The 17077-nt window shown below is 61.7% G+C and overlaps 3 protein-coding genes across 3 annotated transcripts in view; 1 reads left to right on the top strand and 2 right to left on the bottom strand.

The window, feature by feature from the left end:
• LOC306954964 (uncharacterized protein) overlaps positions 1–1669 on the bottom strand; it is a gene marked incomplete at both ends in the record, with an annotated part of 4104 nt that extends 2435 nt beyond the window's left edge. Inside the window, 4 exon segments of the mRNA XM_079546172.1 lie at positions 13–121; positions 123–175; positions 177–357; positions 1593–1669. Of these exon segments, the coding sequence (XP_079402298.1) occupies positions 13–121; positions 123–175; positions 177–357; positions 1593–1669 (420 nt within the window).
• A 70-nt stretch (positions 1670–1739) lies between these two features.
• On the bottom strand, positions 1740–9151 carry MFSD2A (MFSD2 lysolipid transporter A, lysophospholipid; the record flags this gene model as incomplete). The annotated part of the gene is made up of 14 exons (XM_079545934.1): positions 1740–1797; positions 2104–2280; positions 2354–2497; positions 2597–2709; positions 2823–2906; positions 3503–3586; positions 3750–3871; positions 4326–4416; positions 4511–4683; positions 5120–5198; positions 5310–5433; positions 8158–8282; positions 8820–8942; positions 9050–9151. 14 exons carry the CDS (start codon positions 9149–9151, stop codon positions 1740–1742), a joined length of 1599 nt encoding a protein of 532 aa, XP_079402060.1.
• A 3887-nt stretch (positions 9152–13038) lies between these two features.
• MYCL (MYCL proto-oncogene, bHLH transcription factor) lies at positions 13039–15811 on the top strand (the record flags this gene model as incomplete). Its single annotated transcript, XM_079546016.1, has 2 exons — positions 13039–13528; positions 15255–15811. 2 exons carry the CDS (start codon positions 13039–13041, stop codon positions 15809–15811), a joined length of 1047 nt encoding a protein of 348 aa, XP_079402142.1.
• Between the last annotated feature and the right edge of the window lie 1266 nt (positions 15812–17077).

The raw sequence follows: 17077 nt of genomic DNA, 5'->3' as shown, positions 1-17077 counted from the left end.
GAGGGGGAAGACAGGAGGGGCGGAGCCCCAATAGGGAGGGGCTTCTTTGGGGGCGGGGTTCCCGCTCGGGGCGGGGTCTCGTGGGCCGCTGTTGCGGCGGGCGCGGCTCGGAGGGCGGCGGCCGCCGTGCTGCCCCCTGGTGCCGGTCCGTGCCGCCGCCCCGCGCCCTGCGCCCTGCCGGCGTCTCGTTCTGGGGCAGAGCGAATGGGAGCTCCGCTCCGCCACGAGACGGTGTCGGCAGCGCGGGGCCGTCCGTAAATCATTAACAGCAGCCCACCGAAACGCGGCGGCAGCCTTTGTGTGCGAGGCTGTTTGCAGAGAGGAGCGTGACCTCCCTCGGTCCCTGCAGCGCAGCCGCTCCGCGATCATCTCCCGTGTCGGAGCGTTTCCACACGCCGTCATCGCCGCTGCACCGACGTGGCCTTCACTGCGGTGCTGGAGCTCAGCCCGGGCGGTGCTGTCAGTTCCTGCGCTCATTTCCCCCCATCTCCTTTCTTAAAAGTCCCGAATAGAAGAGATGCACTCAGCAAGGAATGTCCGGGCACGGGCTCAAGCTGACGGTGCTTTTAGCCCCTTCAGCTGCATGCAGAGCCTGAACAGAACCTCCCTATGAACCCCACAGAGGCAGAGAAGAGGAGGTGGGGAGTGAAATGCCACTGTTTTATGTCCGAAATCTGAGAAAGAAAAGGCAGCAGCGATTTCACAGCCCCGGGCAGCAGCGATGGGCAGCTCAGCTCATTTTCCCCTGCTGAGGTCGCTGCGCTTCCACTGGGCCCGAGCAGCACTGGGTGCACATGGAACCCCCCCAGCCTGTGTTCTCATTCCCATCCTTTATAGCTGGAAGTGGAACAAAAGTGAGCCCTCTGTAAGGGACTTTGGCTTTGACCCGGCTCAATTATTGTTTGACAAACACGCTTCAAATGGCAGCCACAGCACAGTGCTCTAGGGACAGCACAGAGCTGCACAGCCCTGCTGCCAGCTCCCACCCCAGGCTGCAGCCCCTGCCATAGGAGCACAGTGCTCCCAGGGAGCAGAGCTCTCACAGAAGAGGTGAATATGAGCACACAGTATAAATATCTGCACAGATCAGCACTTGCTGAGAGCTCTGCCTGGGGAAGAAGTGTTGAGTATCACCCACCATCGCGTTCCATTTCCCCCTGCTTGGCAGCTGCTGTTCCTGTTTCCAGCACAGTGCTCGCGCTCTCCCCCAGCAGCACCTCGGTGTCATTCCTCCCTCCACCTCCCTCCCCCTCCTCTTGAAAGGGAGAAAATAATGGTGCCTTTGTTGGTCTGCTGTAGTGCAGGCACCGTGCAAGGAGCAGGGCTGTGAGGTACGGCTGCGGGTGCCACTCAGCTCCTCCACACAGCTCTGCAAGTCCCCCCACTTTCATGTGAATCAATACTAACAGGTCCTCAAATTCACTCCCAGTTCATTATATACAAATAGCAAAGTTTAATATTTACACCATTAAGTTAATCATCTATATAAAAAACCCAAACAAACAAACAGAACAGCTTCCTGACTTAGTGTCATATGTACAGAGCGCAGCGGTGAGCAGCCCTTGGCACGGTCACAGTGTAATGTACACTACCACGGCCCGGCCCCGCCGCGGAAGGGGGCTGCGCTCTGCCGGGCCGGGGAACGGCAGCTCCAGCTCCGCGGGTCCATCTGTGTAATGTACACTACGGGCAGCCCGCGGCCCCCGGCCCCACCGTGCTGCAGGCGGGCGAGCTGCGGGTCACACGATGTTGGCCAGCTCTGTGGAGTCCGACTCCGAGCTGCTGTTGCTCTCCTCCCTGCGGGGGAAGAAGGTGTGAAGCACGGCCCGCCTCCATCCCACAGGGCCGCTGCAGCCAGCAGGGAACCCCACAGCCACCGCGTGCAGACCCAGCCCGGCTCTTTAGCAACCAGGGCCGGTTCTGTGCCAATCCCCAACGCTTCACGCCACCTCCCCGGCAGCCGGGATTGGCAGAACCGCCGCTCCTCACTGCCGCCCACAGCTCCCAGACGCGCCCCAGTGGTGCCCGACGAGCCCAGGCCCGACCCGGCCCCGCAGCCCTGGCACGCGACGCGGCCGCCTCTCGGCACGGGCCCACGCTCACCTCAGGTCCTGCAGGGCCTTCTTGTTCTCCCTGCGCTTCTCCTCGTCGATGGGGTACAGCTTGAAGAGGAGCAGGCCCAGCAGGATCAGCCCCACAGGCACGGCCGACACCAGCAGCTTCAGGGTGACGTTCACCTCGCTGGGCTGGGAGCAGCCCCGTGTTTGGTACCCCGCAAAGCTGCGGACGAGCACACGTCAGATGGGAGAACAGCAGCCGGGCTGCACCCCGCTGCCGTCCCCACCACACTCACTCCAGGCTGAGCGTGGAGATGCCCAGCGATACCCCAGAGGTGAACTTGGTAAAGAAGACGTAGAAGGAGAAGAAAATGGCTTCGTGGCCGCGGGATTCGGGATGCTGCAGCTTGAAGTCATCTATGACGTCCGGCAGCATGGACCTGTGTGGAGACAGGTGAGCATCTCCCACCGGGACCCCCAGGGGTCACAGAGTGCCCCGCAGAGCCCAGCCCTGCTCTCAGCATGGGGCCTTTGCTCACCAGGGCAGGAGGAAGGCAGCTGCCACGCTGATCCCTGCCGCCACCGCCACGATGTAGGTGATGACGAGGTTACTGTCCAGGACAACCACCATGATGAGGAAGGGGACAGCGGACTGCAGGGGGGAAAAGAAGCTGGGTTGGTTTCCCAGAGCCCTCAGCTGCTGCCCTCAGCCCCATCCTCCCCAGTGATGATGGCCCCAGCAGGCAGCTCTGTGCATCCACTCACCGAGATGCCCACGTAGACAGCAGTCTTCTTCCCAAAGCGGGTGAGGAACCACTGCCAGAAGGGGATGGTCAGGGTGGCTGACAGCTATGAGAAGAGGGGCTTGTGGTCACTGCCTGTCCAGGCTCTGCCCATCGGTCTCAGCCCCTCACCCAACACCCCAGGCTTTCACAAGCCACCCACTCCCAAGACTGAAGTAGGCACGTAAGGACACTGCAGAGCGCCCCAGTACCATTCCCCTCAACCAGCCAAGGACCCGCCTGCCGTGGACATGGGAAGGAGCCAGATCCACCCCCGCTGCAGCCAGGAGCCAGGCTCTGCAGGGCTTGGCACTTTGGACCTCCCCATCCCATAGGACTCCCAAGGAGATGTTGTGTTCTGTCCCAGGCAGTGAACACCGAGCTCCTTTACTCAAGGGGGGGAAGGGAGATAAGTGGCCAGATTTGGACAAAAGGCCCCCACGGCTCCCGTTCTTCCATCTCTGGCAGCCTTCATGTGGGAACAAAGGCTTTGCTGTTCCTGCCAACCCACCCCGCTTTTGTGACTCCTTCTCTCTCCTCTGCTCCCAAGGGACTTTTGGTCACTGTCCCCACAGCCCTTGACCTCCCTTGCTCTCCAGCTCAGACATGGGATGCTATTGTGTGCATCCCATCCCTGGGGGGGTCCAGTAGGGCCATACGCACCATGATGGCCAGGAGGATGTTCTGGAACTCGTTGCGGAAGCCCAAGGTGTAGGTGCAGAAGAGGGCGAAATTGCCCTCCAGCAACTGCAAAGGGAGCAGACAGTGGTCAGGGGTGGACACCCTGGGCACTCCGAACAGACACCAGTGTCCACTCTCCATCCACATCCCCGCTCTGCTCCAGATCACTGATCCTGGCCCACCAGGCTCCAGTTTGCCCCTGCTCATCTTCCAACCCAGCCCTCCTCACCATGAAGGCCAGTGAAGTGAAGAGGAAGCCGGTGATGAGTTTGATGTAGGCACCATGGTTCATCACCAGCTTCAGCCCTCGGAAGAAGGAGACGGGCTCATCTGACTGCAGCTCAGAGGACTCTGGGGAGCAGAATGAGCCCACCGTCAGAGCCACAGACAGCACCCTGGGGAAAGTACCCAAACCTGATGCAGAACAGCACACGGGACCTGGGGGGATAAGGGCAATGGGGGAAAGGAGCCCCCAGCGGAGTCTCAGAGGGTCACTGCCTTGCCCAGGATAAGCCAAGCTGGGTACAGAACAGAAGGGCAGGACCAGAGCCCTGGACTTTGGATATCACCTTGCACTGGGATGCCCAAACCGGCACCACAAACTCAGCCAGCCAAAGTCAAGTGAGAGGAACATTATCTCTGGCAGCGCAGTGAGATGAGCCAGAGATGCTGTGCCCTCCTCCCACAGCACTGCCATTCTGCAGAGCCATCCCAGCTCCTCAGCCCCTCTCTATGGGGCAGGACCCTCAGATGAGACCACAGGTCCTCCAAGAGCCCCACACATCACAGCCCCTCTCCGTCTCACCTCTCTTCTCCCGCACGCCCACTGATAGGATGACAGCACAGAGGATGTAGAGCCCCCCGATGACCCCCGCTGCGACCATGTAGGCATTTCTCTGTGCGAGAGGGGAAGCAATAAGGGAAGGCCTCATCCCAGCAGCCAGTGCTGCCCAGGGGAGCAGCAGAAACCAGCAAGCGCCCTCAGTTTACCGTGTCTGCCAGCGAGCCGCTGTAATGGGTCATGTTCACATTCCTTATGGCCGCTGAGAAGTTGTTCTCACTCAGGAAGGGGGGGTTCTCGATGCAGGGGGCAACTGCCTTGCCCACAATCTGGCCCTGGATGGCGGTGCCCAGCACAGTGCCCAGCACCTCAACCGTCATACCTGGGGAGACGCACCAGGGCTGAGCTTGGGGCTCTCTGCTCCCCTTGTCAGCAGCAGAGATGAGCCAGCACGGCTCTCCTACAGCTCCACCCAAACCAGAGAAAAAAGCCCTGTGCTATGCAGGGAACATCTGCTGGAAAACCAAGATGGGAGGTGAGGTATGCCTGCACTTGGGCACGGTGCTGTCTGCCTTATAGCAGAGAGGGAGGGAGGACTGAGGAACAGCTCTCAGACTTAACAGGAACGCGTGCCAGAGGAGATAGGAAAGAGGAACAGAAAGACCTGGACCAGCTGCAGCTCAGGCCCTGAACAACACTCCTAGAGATGGGAGATGCAACCCAACAATCCTCTCCCTGCACCTGCACGAGGATCACACCCCAGCGGGAGCAGCAGCGAAGGAGCTGAGCACCGTGCGGCAAGGGGAAGAAGCACTTACGGTAGGCAGTGGCTGAGTCCCTCTCGCTCTGCTCCCTGCTGATGAACATCGTCAGCGCAGAGTAGGGCACGTGGAAGCACTGCAGCAGCACCAGAGAATGGGCTCAGGGCTGCGAATGTTGGCGGGACCTGGACAGAGGTCCCGTCGTCCTGCTCTGTCCTGCTGGCCCAGCAGGTAGAGCCCGACTCACCGTCACAAGGGTCTGGAAGATGCAGTAGAAGATGAGATACCACATCACTTGGCCTCTGGAGATGTCTGGGACGAACCAGATGAGGAAGTAGGAGATGACAGCAAATGGGGTAGAGAAGATGATCCTTTGGGAGGACACAGCGTCAGTCTTGCAGGCAGAATTTAATTCCACCGGCCCAGCTCTCCCCACTGCTGTACGGACAGCGGGGACCAGGGCCATGATTCTGGGGACCCCCAGCTGCCCCAAGTGGCCCACCCTGCTGGACTGGGTGCCACAGGGCTGCAGGCAGCACCTCAGCTCTCACAGCAGGGAGGGGAATGGGTTGACTCAGACTTTCGCAAAAAAGCTGCTTCTGCATGAGCAGGCATCCCTGCTGCGATGGAAGGGATGATCTGCTCCTGCATCAGCTCCCCGCCCCGACCCTTCCTGCAGGCAGGATGATCCTTGCTCAGCAGGATGCCGTCACTCTGCACCTCCTGGCAAGGGCTGCAGAGCAGCCAGGAGCGCAGTTCCCTGTCCGCACCTCTTGCCCTTGCCAGCACCAAGCCCTCATCCCAGGGTCACCCCTGCTCAGCTGGCAGGAACAGGGCGAGTCCCAGCCAGCAGCAACTGCTCCTTCCTGCAGCTCTGCAGTGTGCAGCAGGACATGGGGTGCAAAGCACAACAGGATCAGGGAGGGGGCATTGCTCAAGTACCAGAGCTTGGCACTTGGCTGTCAGAACTGGCCAACAGGCAAACAGCAGTGAAAAGCCACCCACTGTGTCTTGACTTCATTCTGTCTTTGCTTGCAGACTTGCAAGCACCCTATGCTCCGCAAGACACTGAATGGGGGCTGCACTCAGGAACCAAACCAGCAGAGCCGGGCGGAGCCACACAAGGTCGGAGCCGTCTGCAATGAGGGGACAGGGAAATCTTTCCATCCAAGCTGACATACAGGACACAAAGTTAAATTTAAGTCGGGGAGAGCATTGAGAAACCGTATCTCCATGGATGAAGCAGGCAGACACACTGCATGGGACGCAGCACACGCACATTTTTCCGCACAGACGTCACCCCGGCGGGGGGAGGAAGGGGGAGCCCAGCACACAGCCACTCCTCTCCGGCGCCCTCACTGCCACGCAGATGTGAGCCGAGAAGGTCGGAATCGCTCACTGCAGCCCCACGCACGGCGGGAAGCGGCCGCATTGCTGCGGCACCCAGGTGCACGTGGGGCGAGCGTCACCCCCGCGGGACCCCCAGGGCGCCTCCGGCTCCGCGATGGGGCGCCGAGCCCCGCGGCCACGGGGCGAATGACTGGAAGTGACCCGCGGGCGCGGTGCCGGTGACGCGCTGCTGCGCTCATTGGCTGGGAGTGATGGCGTGTTCCTTTGTGCTCGCTTCCCAGTCCGGCGGTTTAACCGTTTGCAAACGGCCGCTGCCCGGAGGAGGAAGGACGGAGCCGGGACGCTGCAATCAGCAGCACGTCAGGGGAAAGTTTGGTCATCGGAAAGAGGGGAAATGCTGCATGAAAGCAGCGCAGCATGTGGACGAGCTGCTGGGAGGAAGCGTGCCAGGAAGGGCTTCCAAAGAAAGAGCTGAAAGGAAGCAGGAGCTGCCTCGTGCTTTGAGTCAGAGCCCCACGTCACGCACTTCAGAGCCTGGCAGAAATTCACCCCCAAGGATCCCACCGCAGCGTACCGAGGGTTGGGGGTCAGGCGGCAGCCCAGGGCCGTCACCGTGCCCAGGGAAACCAATGCAGCAGCAGAGCTGCAGCAGCTGGGGGCTGCCGGTTTCCCCTGAAGACAGAAATAACACCTGCAGGCCGAGGGGCCCACCATGCCACAAAAGCAATGGCTAATTTTAACAATGCAAGAGCCGTTCGGAGGAATGCAGCAGCTCCATCCCCACCCCTACCCTGAGATTACAGAGCAGAGCTGCAGCTGAGCACAGCTATCCTGCCCAGCCCCATGCTAATCTCCAGACCCCAGACCCGCCACGCTGCTTACAGGGAGGCTATTTCAGGCCATGCATGGAACCCAGCTTAACCAGGCAGCTGCCTCTGCCCACAGCTATTCATGGAAACCCCCATGGAAACAGAGGGTGTAATTGCAGGGGAAAGCAGTGTGTCTCTGCAGCCACAGCCCCCTGAGCCTGCCCCCTTTGCTCCACTGTGTTTCAGCACCCTGCAGGTTATTTTGGTGTGGGACACACCACCATGTCCACACTCAGATATTAGCACCCTACGGCTCTCATCCTGCTCCTGAAGATCGTGGCGCTCGCTGTCCTGCACAGGGACAGGTGTTGATGGACATTACCTCTGAGCCCACGCCCAGAACCCTTGGGGTTCTGCAAACACACACACCTCCAACTTCCCCTTGCTCTGCACTTCGCTCCCAAGGGCAGCACCCACATGCAGACTCCTGGAGCTGTGGCAGCTGCTCTTCCTGTTCACACCACATCCTTGTGACCATCAGCTGGTATCCCACCTTCCCACATCACTGCGCACACCCTCCCCTCCCCCCCCGCTGCAATGCCACCTGCTCTGCAGACAGCATGTCCCTGCCACTGGCCACGGACGTGAGACTGCCACAGGAGTCTGCACCCAGCACCTGCGTGTGGCACAGGGCACTCCTGCGGGGCTGGAGCCCGTCCAGGTGTCGTGGCACCAGGGTGCACCCAGGGACAGCTTAAGTACAATGGGGTCACAGACAGAGCAACCCATCTGGCAGCACCCTGGGCTTTTGGGGCACTTGCCACCTCCGCTGGATGAAATAGGCTGCGGGCACATCCTGCCCTGCCAACGTCATCCAAGGGTCACCCACAGCTGACGGCAGTCAGCACATAGGGAAGGGACACCGGCAGCACTCACCATGGCATCAGGCGGCCAAAGCGCGTCCACGGTGTCTTGCTGATGAAGAAGCCCACCATGGGGTCTGTGACGGCATCCCACGCTCGCCCCACAAACAGGATGATAGAAGCATAGAATGGGTCAAGCTGCAGGAGTCAGAACCACAGAATGGCTGAGGTTGGAGTCCACCCAGTTCCAACCCCCACCACAGGCAGGTTGCCCCCCACCAGCTCAGGCTGCCCAGAGCCCCATCCAACTTAGCCTTGAAAGCCTTCAGGGACAGGGCACCCACAACCCGTCTGGGCAGCAGTACCAGCATCTCATTGCCCCCAGAGTAAAGAACTTTTTCTTAATATCTAAGCTAATCTCCTTTCTTTCAGTGTAAAGCTACACACTCTCCTCCTATCACTGCCAGACCGCGTAAGAAGCCGTCCCCCTCCTGTTTCTAAGGGACCTTCAAGGCACAGATGGGCTGTGAGGGCACAGAACCCCGGGACCGTCTCGCTGAGCTCCCAAGAGCCCGCAGCCGTCCCACCAGCGCGACTCGCCGTTCAGCAGCGGGGACGCGTGGATCCGCGCGCTCCCAATGCGGAGCCCGGCAGCGACTCCCCCCGCGGGACCCGGATCCCGCCGCCCCACATGGAGCCCGACCGAGAGCCGCCGCCTCCGCCCCGTCCCGGTACCTGCGCCACGTCTAGGAGGTAGATCTGGAGGAAGAAGCCCAACGCGCAGCCCGTGGTCTGGTAGGGGGCCCCGCCGACGGCGTAGCACAGCTTGCTGCACACCGACAGCCGCTCCCGGCTCTCCTGCAACGGCCCGCGGCGTCAGGGTCGGGGAAAGGGAGGGGAACCGAGGACGGCTCCGAGCGGGGCCCGGGAAGCCCCGGGGAGAAGGGAGGGAGACGGCAGCTCACCCTGCGGCAGGGCTGGCGGCGGGGCTGGCGGCAGGAAGGCGGCAGCAGCCCCGCAGCCGCGGCCCCAACGCGGACGCGCTCCGCACCGCCGCCCCCAGCCATGCTGCGCGCGATGAATGGGGCGCGGAGCCGCCGCCCGCGCGGCCTTGTACGCGCCCGCCCCGCCTCCTGCCGCCCCGCCTCCTGCCTCCGCCCTGCCCCCTGCCGTCCGCCTCCTTCAGTTCGACCCCAGCCTCAGCCCGGCCTCCCTTCTGCCGCCCCCGACCTTCCCTGCCCCCCTGCCCCCCTGTCCCTATTCCTTCGCACACCCCTATGCCAGCTTCGTGCTGCCCTACAAGGGTTCGGGGCAGTGGACTCACTGTCACCTCCCAGTGCCACCATCATCCCTCTGTGCCACCATCACCTCCCTGTGTCAGGCACCCATTGCTGATGGCTGGGGATCAGCTCCAAGGGCGCCCTGTGCCCCAGTGCAGCCCCACTACAACCCTCCGTCAAAGGGACGGCAGTGAAGCACGACTGCTGCTCTCAGCCCCCCCAGTCCCCCCACTGCTGACTCTGTGCCATGCGGGCCCTGGTTTGTGGATGGCAGATGGCAAAAAGTCGGGGCACAGGGATGATCCCAATCTTTACGAGCCCGTGCAGGCTACAGAAGTCTCTTCTGACTCAAATTACCCCAATTTCTGTGCTTTGGAAGTAATCAGCAGAGAAGCAAGGCAGCAGCTCGTGTTATCAGGGTACACTGGAAGCACTGGGATGGAAATGAGCGCTCTGATGTATGCGACATTTCATCATGCGATGTCTTTATCCTAAACCAGTGAATGCAATTCCAAGTCCTCATGTTGTCATGAAAGTCAGAAGTTTATTTTCTTAAAATCCCAAATCATGAAACCCCTCGTTTGTGAGGAGCGTGGCCTTTGTTTAAAACCCTTCTGGACACAGAGTGCCCTGAAGGCCTGGCTGTGAGACAGAGGCAGCAGCAGGAGGTGATGGGAAGAGCACTCTACTGCTGCACCTCAGCGCTGCTCGTGGGGCCGGGGCTGTGCCTGCAGGACGACGGGGCTTTGGGATGCAGCGTCTGGTGATAGCATCCCATGCAAGGCAATGAGTTTGGCGAGCTTAAATGGCCTCTTCTAGCAAAAACAAAGCCTTGGTGCCATGTCAGCGCAGTGACAGCCACCAGCGTTGCTCAGGCCACCACGGAGCAAAGATCACACTGAGAAGTGCCACGGGACGGGGCCAGCATGGAATTAACCCCATCCTCAGCCCCTGAGCGCTGCTACTGCCAGTGCTGCCATCCTGAGAGCTCCTCGGCTCCTGGTGGCGCTCCTGCTCTCAGGCACAGTGCGAGGAGCTGCTCCTCAGTTTTGCTTTGTGCTGAGTCTGTGCAGAAGGGCCACAAATAGGCACAGCCCAGCCCTGCTGTGCATCTGAAGCAGGAGAAGCAGAATGACCGGGATTTGGAGATTTCCTGGAATCAGGAGGATTTTCTCCCTGCCTGGCGTTGTGCAATATCAGGGAGTGGGTAAGATGTTAAACCTTCTGCCAAGCAGATGCCCAGGGGATACTCGCAGCTGTGAAGCAGTCGCTGAGGATGGCACCCGCACGCTGGCCCTGGGGTCACAGGGGATGGGGACAGGGGAGGGGAAAGGGGTCACACTGATAGTGATGGCTCTGCCTCCTGCCTGCCACCCGTACGTCCCGGTATCACAGGTCAGGCACAGCCCAGAGCTGAGCATGTGTGAGTGCACCCAAAACCAGACAGTGCTGCTGTTGGTGTCAGCGCCGCTCCCTGTTGGGGGCAGCCCCAGGGCACCTCCAGGCTCAGCGCATTGCTGGCACTGCACGTGGGCAAAATGGGTCTGGGAAGGGATAAGGAGACACCGGGGGACAGTTTTCCCCCCTGTTTACTGCACTTTGCTGCCTGCTGCACTCAGCATGATTCTGGTAGTGGTGCTTTGTGTGTTCCTGCACCCGTGGGGCCTGAGGATTTTGCAAGGGCCCCATGGCTTCACGGGGGCAAAGGAGACACGCATGGTGGTACGTGGCAGTCCTGCCCTGATCAAATCCATCCCATGGCACCTCAGGCAGAATGTTGCAATGGGGGGTGGGGGACAAGATGCAGATGCGGGTTGGTGTGGGGACTCAGCCCAGGAGCCCCACGGGGATGACAGGGGAGCTGCTGCAGGATGGGAATGGCCAGAGGCGGGGAGCAGCCTGGGGAGCTCTGGGACACCCTTCGGGATGCACTGATGGGAGCACTGGGGCCAGAACAAAGTCCAGCCCTGCTGTCAGCGGGGATCCAAAGGGCACCACTGGCTGGGGACTGCCTCGTGCCACCCTGGAGCCGTGCCAGCCGCTCCTGTGATGCAGCCCCTGCAATGCAGCCCCTGCAAAGGGAGCACGGCTGGGCGTCTGTCCAGCCCCAGGAAGCCACCTGCAGTGCTGCATCGCCAGGCACCCCCCTTCTGGGCACCCACTTCTGTTTGCACAGCCCACGAGGAACAGCTCTCATGCGCTCTTTACTGAGATTAAAGGGCTGCGCGGCTGCTCCAGCCCCTTTCGGCGGTCCTCTCATACCCTCGAAACATCCGGAGCTCCTTGAGAACGGGACAAACTCTTGCCGCACCTTGGGAAAAGCTGGAGAGGTCCAGAGGCCTCGGGAAAGGCAAGGAGCCGCGGCCGAGAGCCCCGCATCGGCTCAGCCGGCGGCAGAGAGGGTCCTGCGGGTGGGAACGGGGCGCTCAGGGGGCACTGACCCTCCCAGTGACCGCGGGGCACCGCGCGTTCGGGGCCGCAGTTGGAACTCGGCGCGGAGAGGCGCATCTCGGCCCCGCCAGCTCCGCGCCCGGCAGGTGGCGTGCGGAGCCCGCGGCTGAGAGCAGCCGGAGCCCGGGGCGGTGCGGCGGGGTGGGGGTGGGATGGAATGGAACGGGGATGGAACAGGGACGGGGCTGGGGATGGGTGCATCCTGGACGGGCTGCTCATCCTGGGCGGGGGCTCAGGGACTCAGCCCCCCGGCTCCCAGCGCTGCTGATTGGAGCTGCACATCCCAGGTGGACTTTGTAACGGTCGTTAGAGCTCGAGCAGAGCCTGGCAGCGTTTCCACAACGTTTATTACCCTTCTTAGAAAGAACTTGGCAGCAGTGAAATGCAAAGTGCCAAGGATAGGAACTGAGTGTACAGGTAGGGCTCTGCTGGCCCCAGCGCTGTGGCCCCCTCGGACGTCCCCAGGCAGCATCTGTGCCCTGTCTGTGCACACTTCATTCCTCGTGTGCAGCCGGACGGTGAAGCTCACATCTCCATAAGCCAACTTTTCCCATGCACAGCTGCATGCTGCCAGCGGGGCCTGGGTGTCCTCAGTCAAAATCCGCCTTGCAGAGGTCCCAGCTCCTCCGTGCTTGTGGATGGGGCTCCTCAAACCGCAACGTTTCCATGCGGCTGAGGTGCACTGGGACGCAGAGAAATGGGTGCTCTGGGGTGCTGAGGCCGATGCTCTCGGTTTCCCCATTCTCACGCTCGCTCCGCGCAGGCGATTTAGTTGGGAATGTGCAAATCCGCCTTAATGGGAAGAATTTGACAATCAAATGAAGCTTTTCTCCGCCCGGCACACGGCGGCAGTGGGAGCTCCGCCGGCTGCAGCGCCCCGGGGCCGCCACGGGCCGACTCCGCGCCCCGCACGGGGGGAAACTGAGGCACGGCCGCAGCATCCCCCGCGCTGAGCCCCCCCGTGGGGGAGGAGGGGGCGGGGCGGCAGGACAGGCCACGCCCCTTATGCAAATATGGAGGAGTCGATTGGGAGCGGGGCGGGCCGGCGGTCTCACATAGGCTATAAGAGAGGGGGGAACAATGCGCCCGCGTCTCCGTTCCGAGCCGCCGCCGCCGCCACCCGCAGCGCCGGGCGAGGTGGGCGCGGGGGGCGCGGTGGGGGCGCGGAGGAGGCGGCTGCTCCCGGCCCCGCCGCCCCCAGGCTGTGGGCCCCCCATGCAGCCATGGAGCGGGATGCGTACCAACACTACTTCTACGACCACGACGCGGGGGAGGATTTTCACCGCTCCACGGCTCCCAGCGAGGACATCTGGAAGAAGTTCGAGCTCGTCCCCACACCACCTCTCTCGCCCCTCGGGGAGCGGCCGGGCTGCTCGGCGGCGGAGGAGCGGGGATGCCCCCCGCGCTGTTGTCTGCCCGACGAACCCGAGTATCTTATCGGCACTGGGCAGCTCTTCGGCAACCTGAGTGCCTTCATTCTGCGGGACTGCATGTGGAGCGGCTTCTCGGCCCGGGAACGGCTGGAGAAGGCGATGACGGAGAAACTTTCCACGGGAACTCCGCGGGCAGCGCCGCACAAACCGTCCTTCGGCCCCGATCTGGGGTTCGGCAGCTCTGTGAGTGACTGCGTGGACCCCGCCGCCGTGTTCCTGTGTCCCCTGGCCGAGAGCAAAGTGCCCCCGTCCTCGGGGTCGGAGGGCCAAAGCGATTCCGGTAAGGGCGCGTCCGGTGCGGGGGCACCGAGTGCGGAGCAGAGCCTTTGGGGCGGCCCAGCGCCAACAAAGGGAACGTGACGCTGCCTCCTGGGGATGGCTCTGTCCCCCGTGAGGATGGGGTGGGGGACGCTCGTGCCTTTTTCCCAAGCTTTTCAGCACTGCTGCTGGCTCGGAACCTCGAGCGCTGCCTCGCATCCTCGGGACAAAAGGTGGAGCATCTCCGGGGGGGGCCCGGAGCGGGCGGAACATCACCGACGGCAGCGGACGCAGCGCTGCGGGGGCTATGCCCACCTCTCGGAGCAGCTCCCGTCCGCCCGCGCTGACCCCCGCCGGGCACAGCTCCTCCCCGGGTCGCGGGTTTTCGGGGCTTCGCAGCCCCCCCCGCCCCACACCAGTTCCCATTCCCGGGCTCACGGCCGCCGGGAAGTGCTGACGCGGGGCCGTGACCCCGTTAATAAATCTGCCGGCCGGTGAGTCACGGCGAGGGCCGGGCGCTTAATGCCATTAGCAGCCCGGGCGCGGTAAGCAGGTCGCGGGCGTAAGAGGCTTAACCCGGATCCGCGGGGCTGGGGCGGCCGGGGGTCCCAGTGGTTCTGTCGCGCCACGTGGGCGCGAACAAAAAGCAACAGATTGCAAACAATGAGAGTGGCCGAGCGGATGGGCAGCGCCGCGGGCCAACGGGAACCGAGCGAGGTGGTGCTGCTCCGCCAGGTGGCCAATGAGAGGCCCCCGGGGGCGGGCCCTACGATCCGGCTTTCATTAATGGACGGCGGCGGGAGTTGTGTACGCACGTGGTTGAGACCGGCCGCGTTGTGACAGTGGTGAATGTCGCATTCCGGCCCGCAGCTCGGCTACCGGGGGAGGCTGGCGAAGGGCCGAGCCGAGGCTGTGCCCCGGGGGCCGATAATGCTGCACCGAGCACCTCAGGACTTGGCTTCAGAGCCAGAGAAGAGAGATGGAAAAGGTGGCATTGCTCTGCTAAGGCGAGAGCAACAGCAGCGCGTGCGAAGTGGGACCGCCTCACTGTCCCCAGCCTTCGCCCCGCTGAGCTTTGTGGGGTCAGCTGCGGTGGCACCGGGCACACAGTGGTTTAGCGGCTTTGAATTATTTGGATCTTGCAGTGCTGTCTCTCCCTCCCCCACTGCCCTCAGGGATTCAGAAGGACTGTCACCTCTGTCCCCGCAGCCTGGGCTGAATGGGGGGATGGGCGTCGGGCCGGGCTCTCAATGGGGTTTGTCACTTGTGAAAAGTAACAAGTCACCGAGTGTGGAATGGGTCGGGGGAACAAAGGGCGGCTTTGCCCCCATGTCCCTCATTTACAATTCCAATGGACCATGAACGCGTCGGAGCAGGAACAATCTTTGGAGTCAAAGCCTCTCCCTGGTCTCCGGGTTCAGCTCTTCCCCTCCCTTCCCCAGGCGGGTGGGCTCGGGCATTGCCTGTTGCTGCTTTGCCCAGGACATGTGTTACTCCTAGGGCAACAGTGAAGGCCCGGCCCGGTTTTGGGGGGTCTGGACACGTGTCTGTAGAGGGAAATCTGCCTGGTAGTGTTGAAAGAGCATTTAAAATCACACAGATACCTTGTGGAGGTCATGGGGTGGCTTTGCAGAGCATGAGAAACTTTGGGGTACGGCAGCAGGGAATGGCCAAGGCTGCAGGGAGACACACGGGCTGAGGGGCTCTCAGATAACGGGGATTGTTTTTTCCATGTCCGTTGTGAACAGAGGGCGAAGAGATCGATGTGGTGACGGTGGAGAAGAGGCAATCGCTCAGCCTGCGGAAGCCGGTCACCATCACCCTGCGTGCTGACCCCCTGGACCCCTGCATGAAGCGTTTCCACATCTCCATCCATCAGCAGCAGCACAACTACGCCGCCCGTTCACCGCCAGACACCTGTGCCCAGCCCAAATCCCTGCATCAGGACGAGGAGGAGCTGCTGAGCACTGCGGAACCCCCCGCCCCCTCCCACGCGCTGCCTGACCCCGCTCTGCCAAAAGCTGCCCCCGGCTCTGACAGCGAAGATGTGGCCAAGAGGAAAAACCACAACTACCTGGAGCGCAAGCGGCGCAATGACCTGCGCTCACGCTTCCTGGCGCTGCGGGACCAGGTGCCTGGGCTGGCCAGCTGCCCCAAGACACCCAAGGTGGTGATCCTGAGCAAATCCTCCGAGTACCTGCAGTCGCTCATCAGCGCTGAGCGGAGGATGGCAGCCGAGAAGCGGCAGCTGCGGCTGCGGCAGATGCAGCTGCTCAGACAGATCGCGCAGCTCAAGGGGCTCTAGCATGGACCTGCCTGCACCCTGGCCCCGCAGCCCCACGGTTCCCTCTCGATTTGCACATTCTTGATCTTTGGTTGTTGAACCCTTGCTGCCGGGGGCGGTGGCTCCACGCTGCTCGGTGACTTCAGCCCAGGGGCTCGCTGCGTCTCGCCGTGCTGCTTGTCCTGCAGCTGTTATCCACCACTGGCACTGCAGGAGCCGCCCCACGCGTCCATCCCAGGACGCCCCCATCGACTGCTGCAGTGGGGCGCGCTGTGTGGCTCATGTTGGGATGGGTTCCAGCAGGGACGGCGGCGGGGACATGTGACCCTGACCTGAGCGGTGCCCTGCAGGCCATCCCCTGCTCCCTTGGCTTGGTGAGGCTGTCCCTCACTTTCTTACCACTTCACGCAGTAGTTTGTGTTGGACTTTGTGTTCTAGAAACTGCTGCTGTAACTGCGAGTCTTATACTGGAGGCTGTGTTTTTATACTGTATTTTTGTACCACTTTTTGAGAAGTATTGCTAAAGAGTTTGCTTTTTTATATGAAACTTTTTTTTTTGGAGGGGGTGGGGAGCTTCTGCTGTTGGAAGGCTCCATCCTGCTGCACTTTAGGGAGATCAGGAAGGAGCTGATTCCTGCTGGAACCTTGAGCCGAGTCCCGGCAGAGGCTGGTTCCCACCTCGCAGCTCTCCAACCCACCCGTTTGCAGTAACGGGTTCTCCTTGTTTTTCCCCCCAACCCTGCTGCCACCCCTTTGCCCACAGCTGCCTGAAGCCCCCGGCAACGCTTCAGGCGGTGCAGGATTCGGGCTGGAGGGAACACCCTGAGGTGCTGGCAGGGATGGCTCTGCTGACCTGCTGAGAACCATTAGTTAACACTGTGGTTGGATTTAGCACTTTCTTCATTACCTCACACTTCATAAATAAATAAGTTGCAAAGATGGCCTGGGTTGGCGTTTTCCATGTGGGTGGCTGTGGGTTTCCGTTCATTGTGGGTTTCCATTCATCGCACTTCAATGCTCTGCAAAGGGGAGGTGGAGGGGCCAGCAGCCTGGCTGCTGTTTTGGGCTGTCTGGGGTGCTCAGGGCCCAAGCAGGAGTGAATGCACCCTGCACCAGGGCTGTGTTCTTTGTCCCAGCAATTGAAATGTGAGTGGGTACAGCTGATGAATCACCTGGATTATTTTTCCTCCCTTTAAGTGAGTTTATTGGTACAGGGGACAGAGTCTGTGCAGGGCTCCGAGGGGCCTTGGTGTAACCAAACACTCCATTAATGGGCTCGGGGCATTC

The sequence above is a fragment of the Tetrao urogallus genome, assembly GCF_951394365.1.
Source record: "Tetrao urogallus genome assembly, chromosome: 23".
Taxonomy (NCBI): domain Eukaryota; kingdom Metazoa; phylum Chordata; class Aves; order Galliformes; family Phasianidae; genus Tetrao; species Tetrao urogallus.
This window is presented reverse-complemented; position numbering and strand designations above follow the sequence as displayed.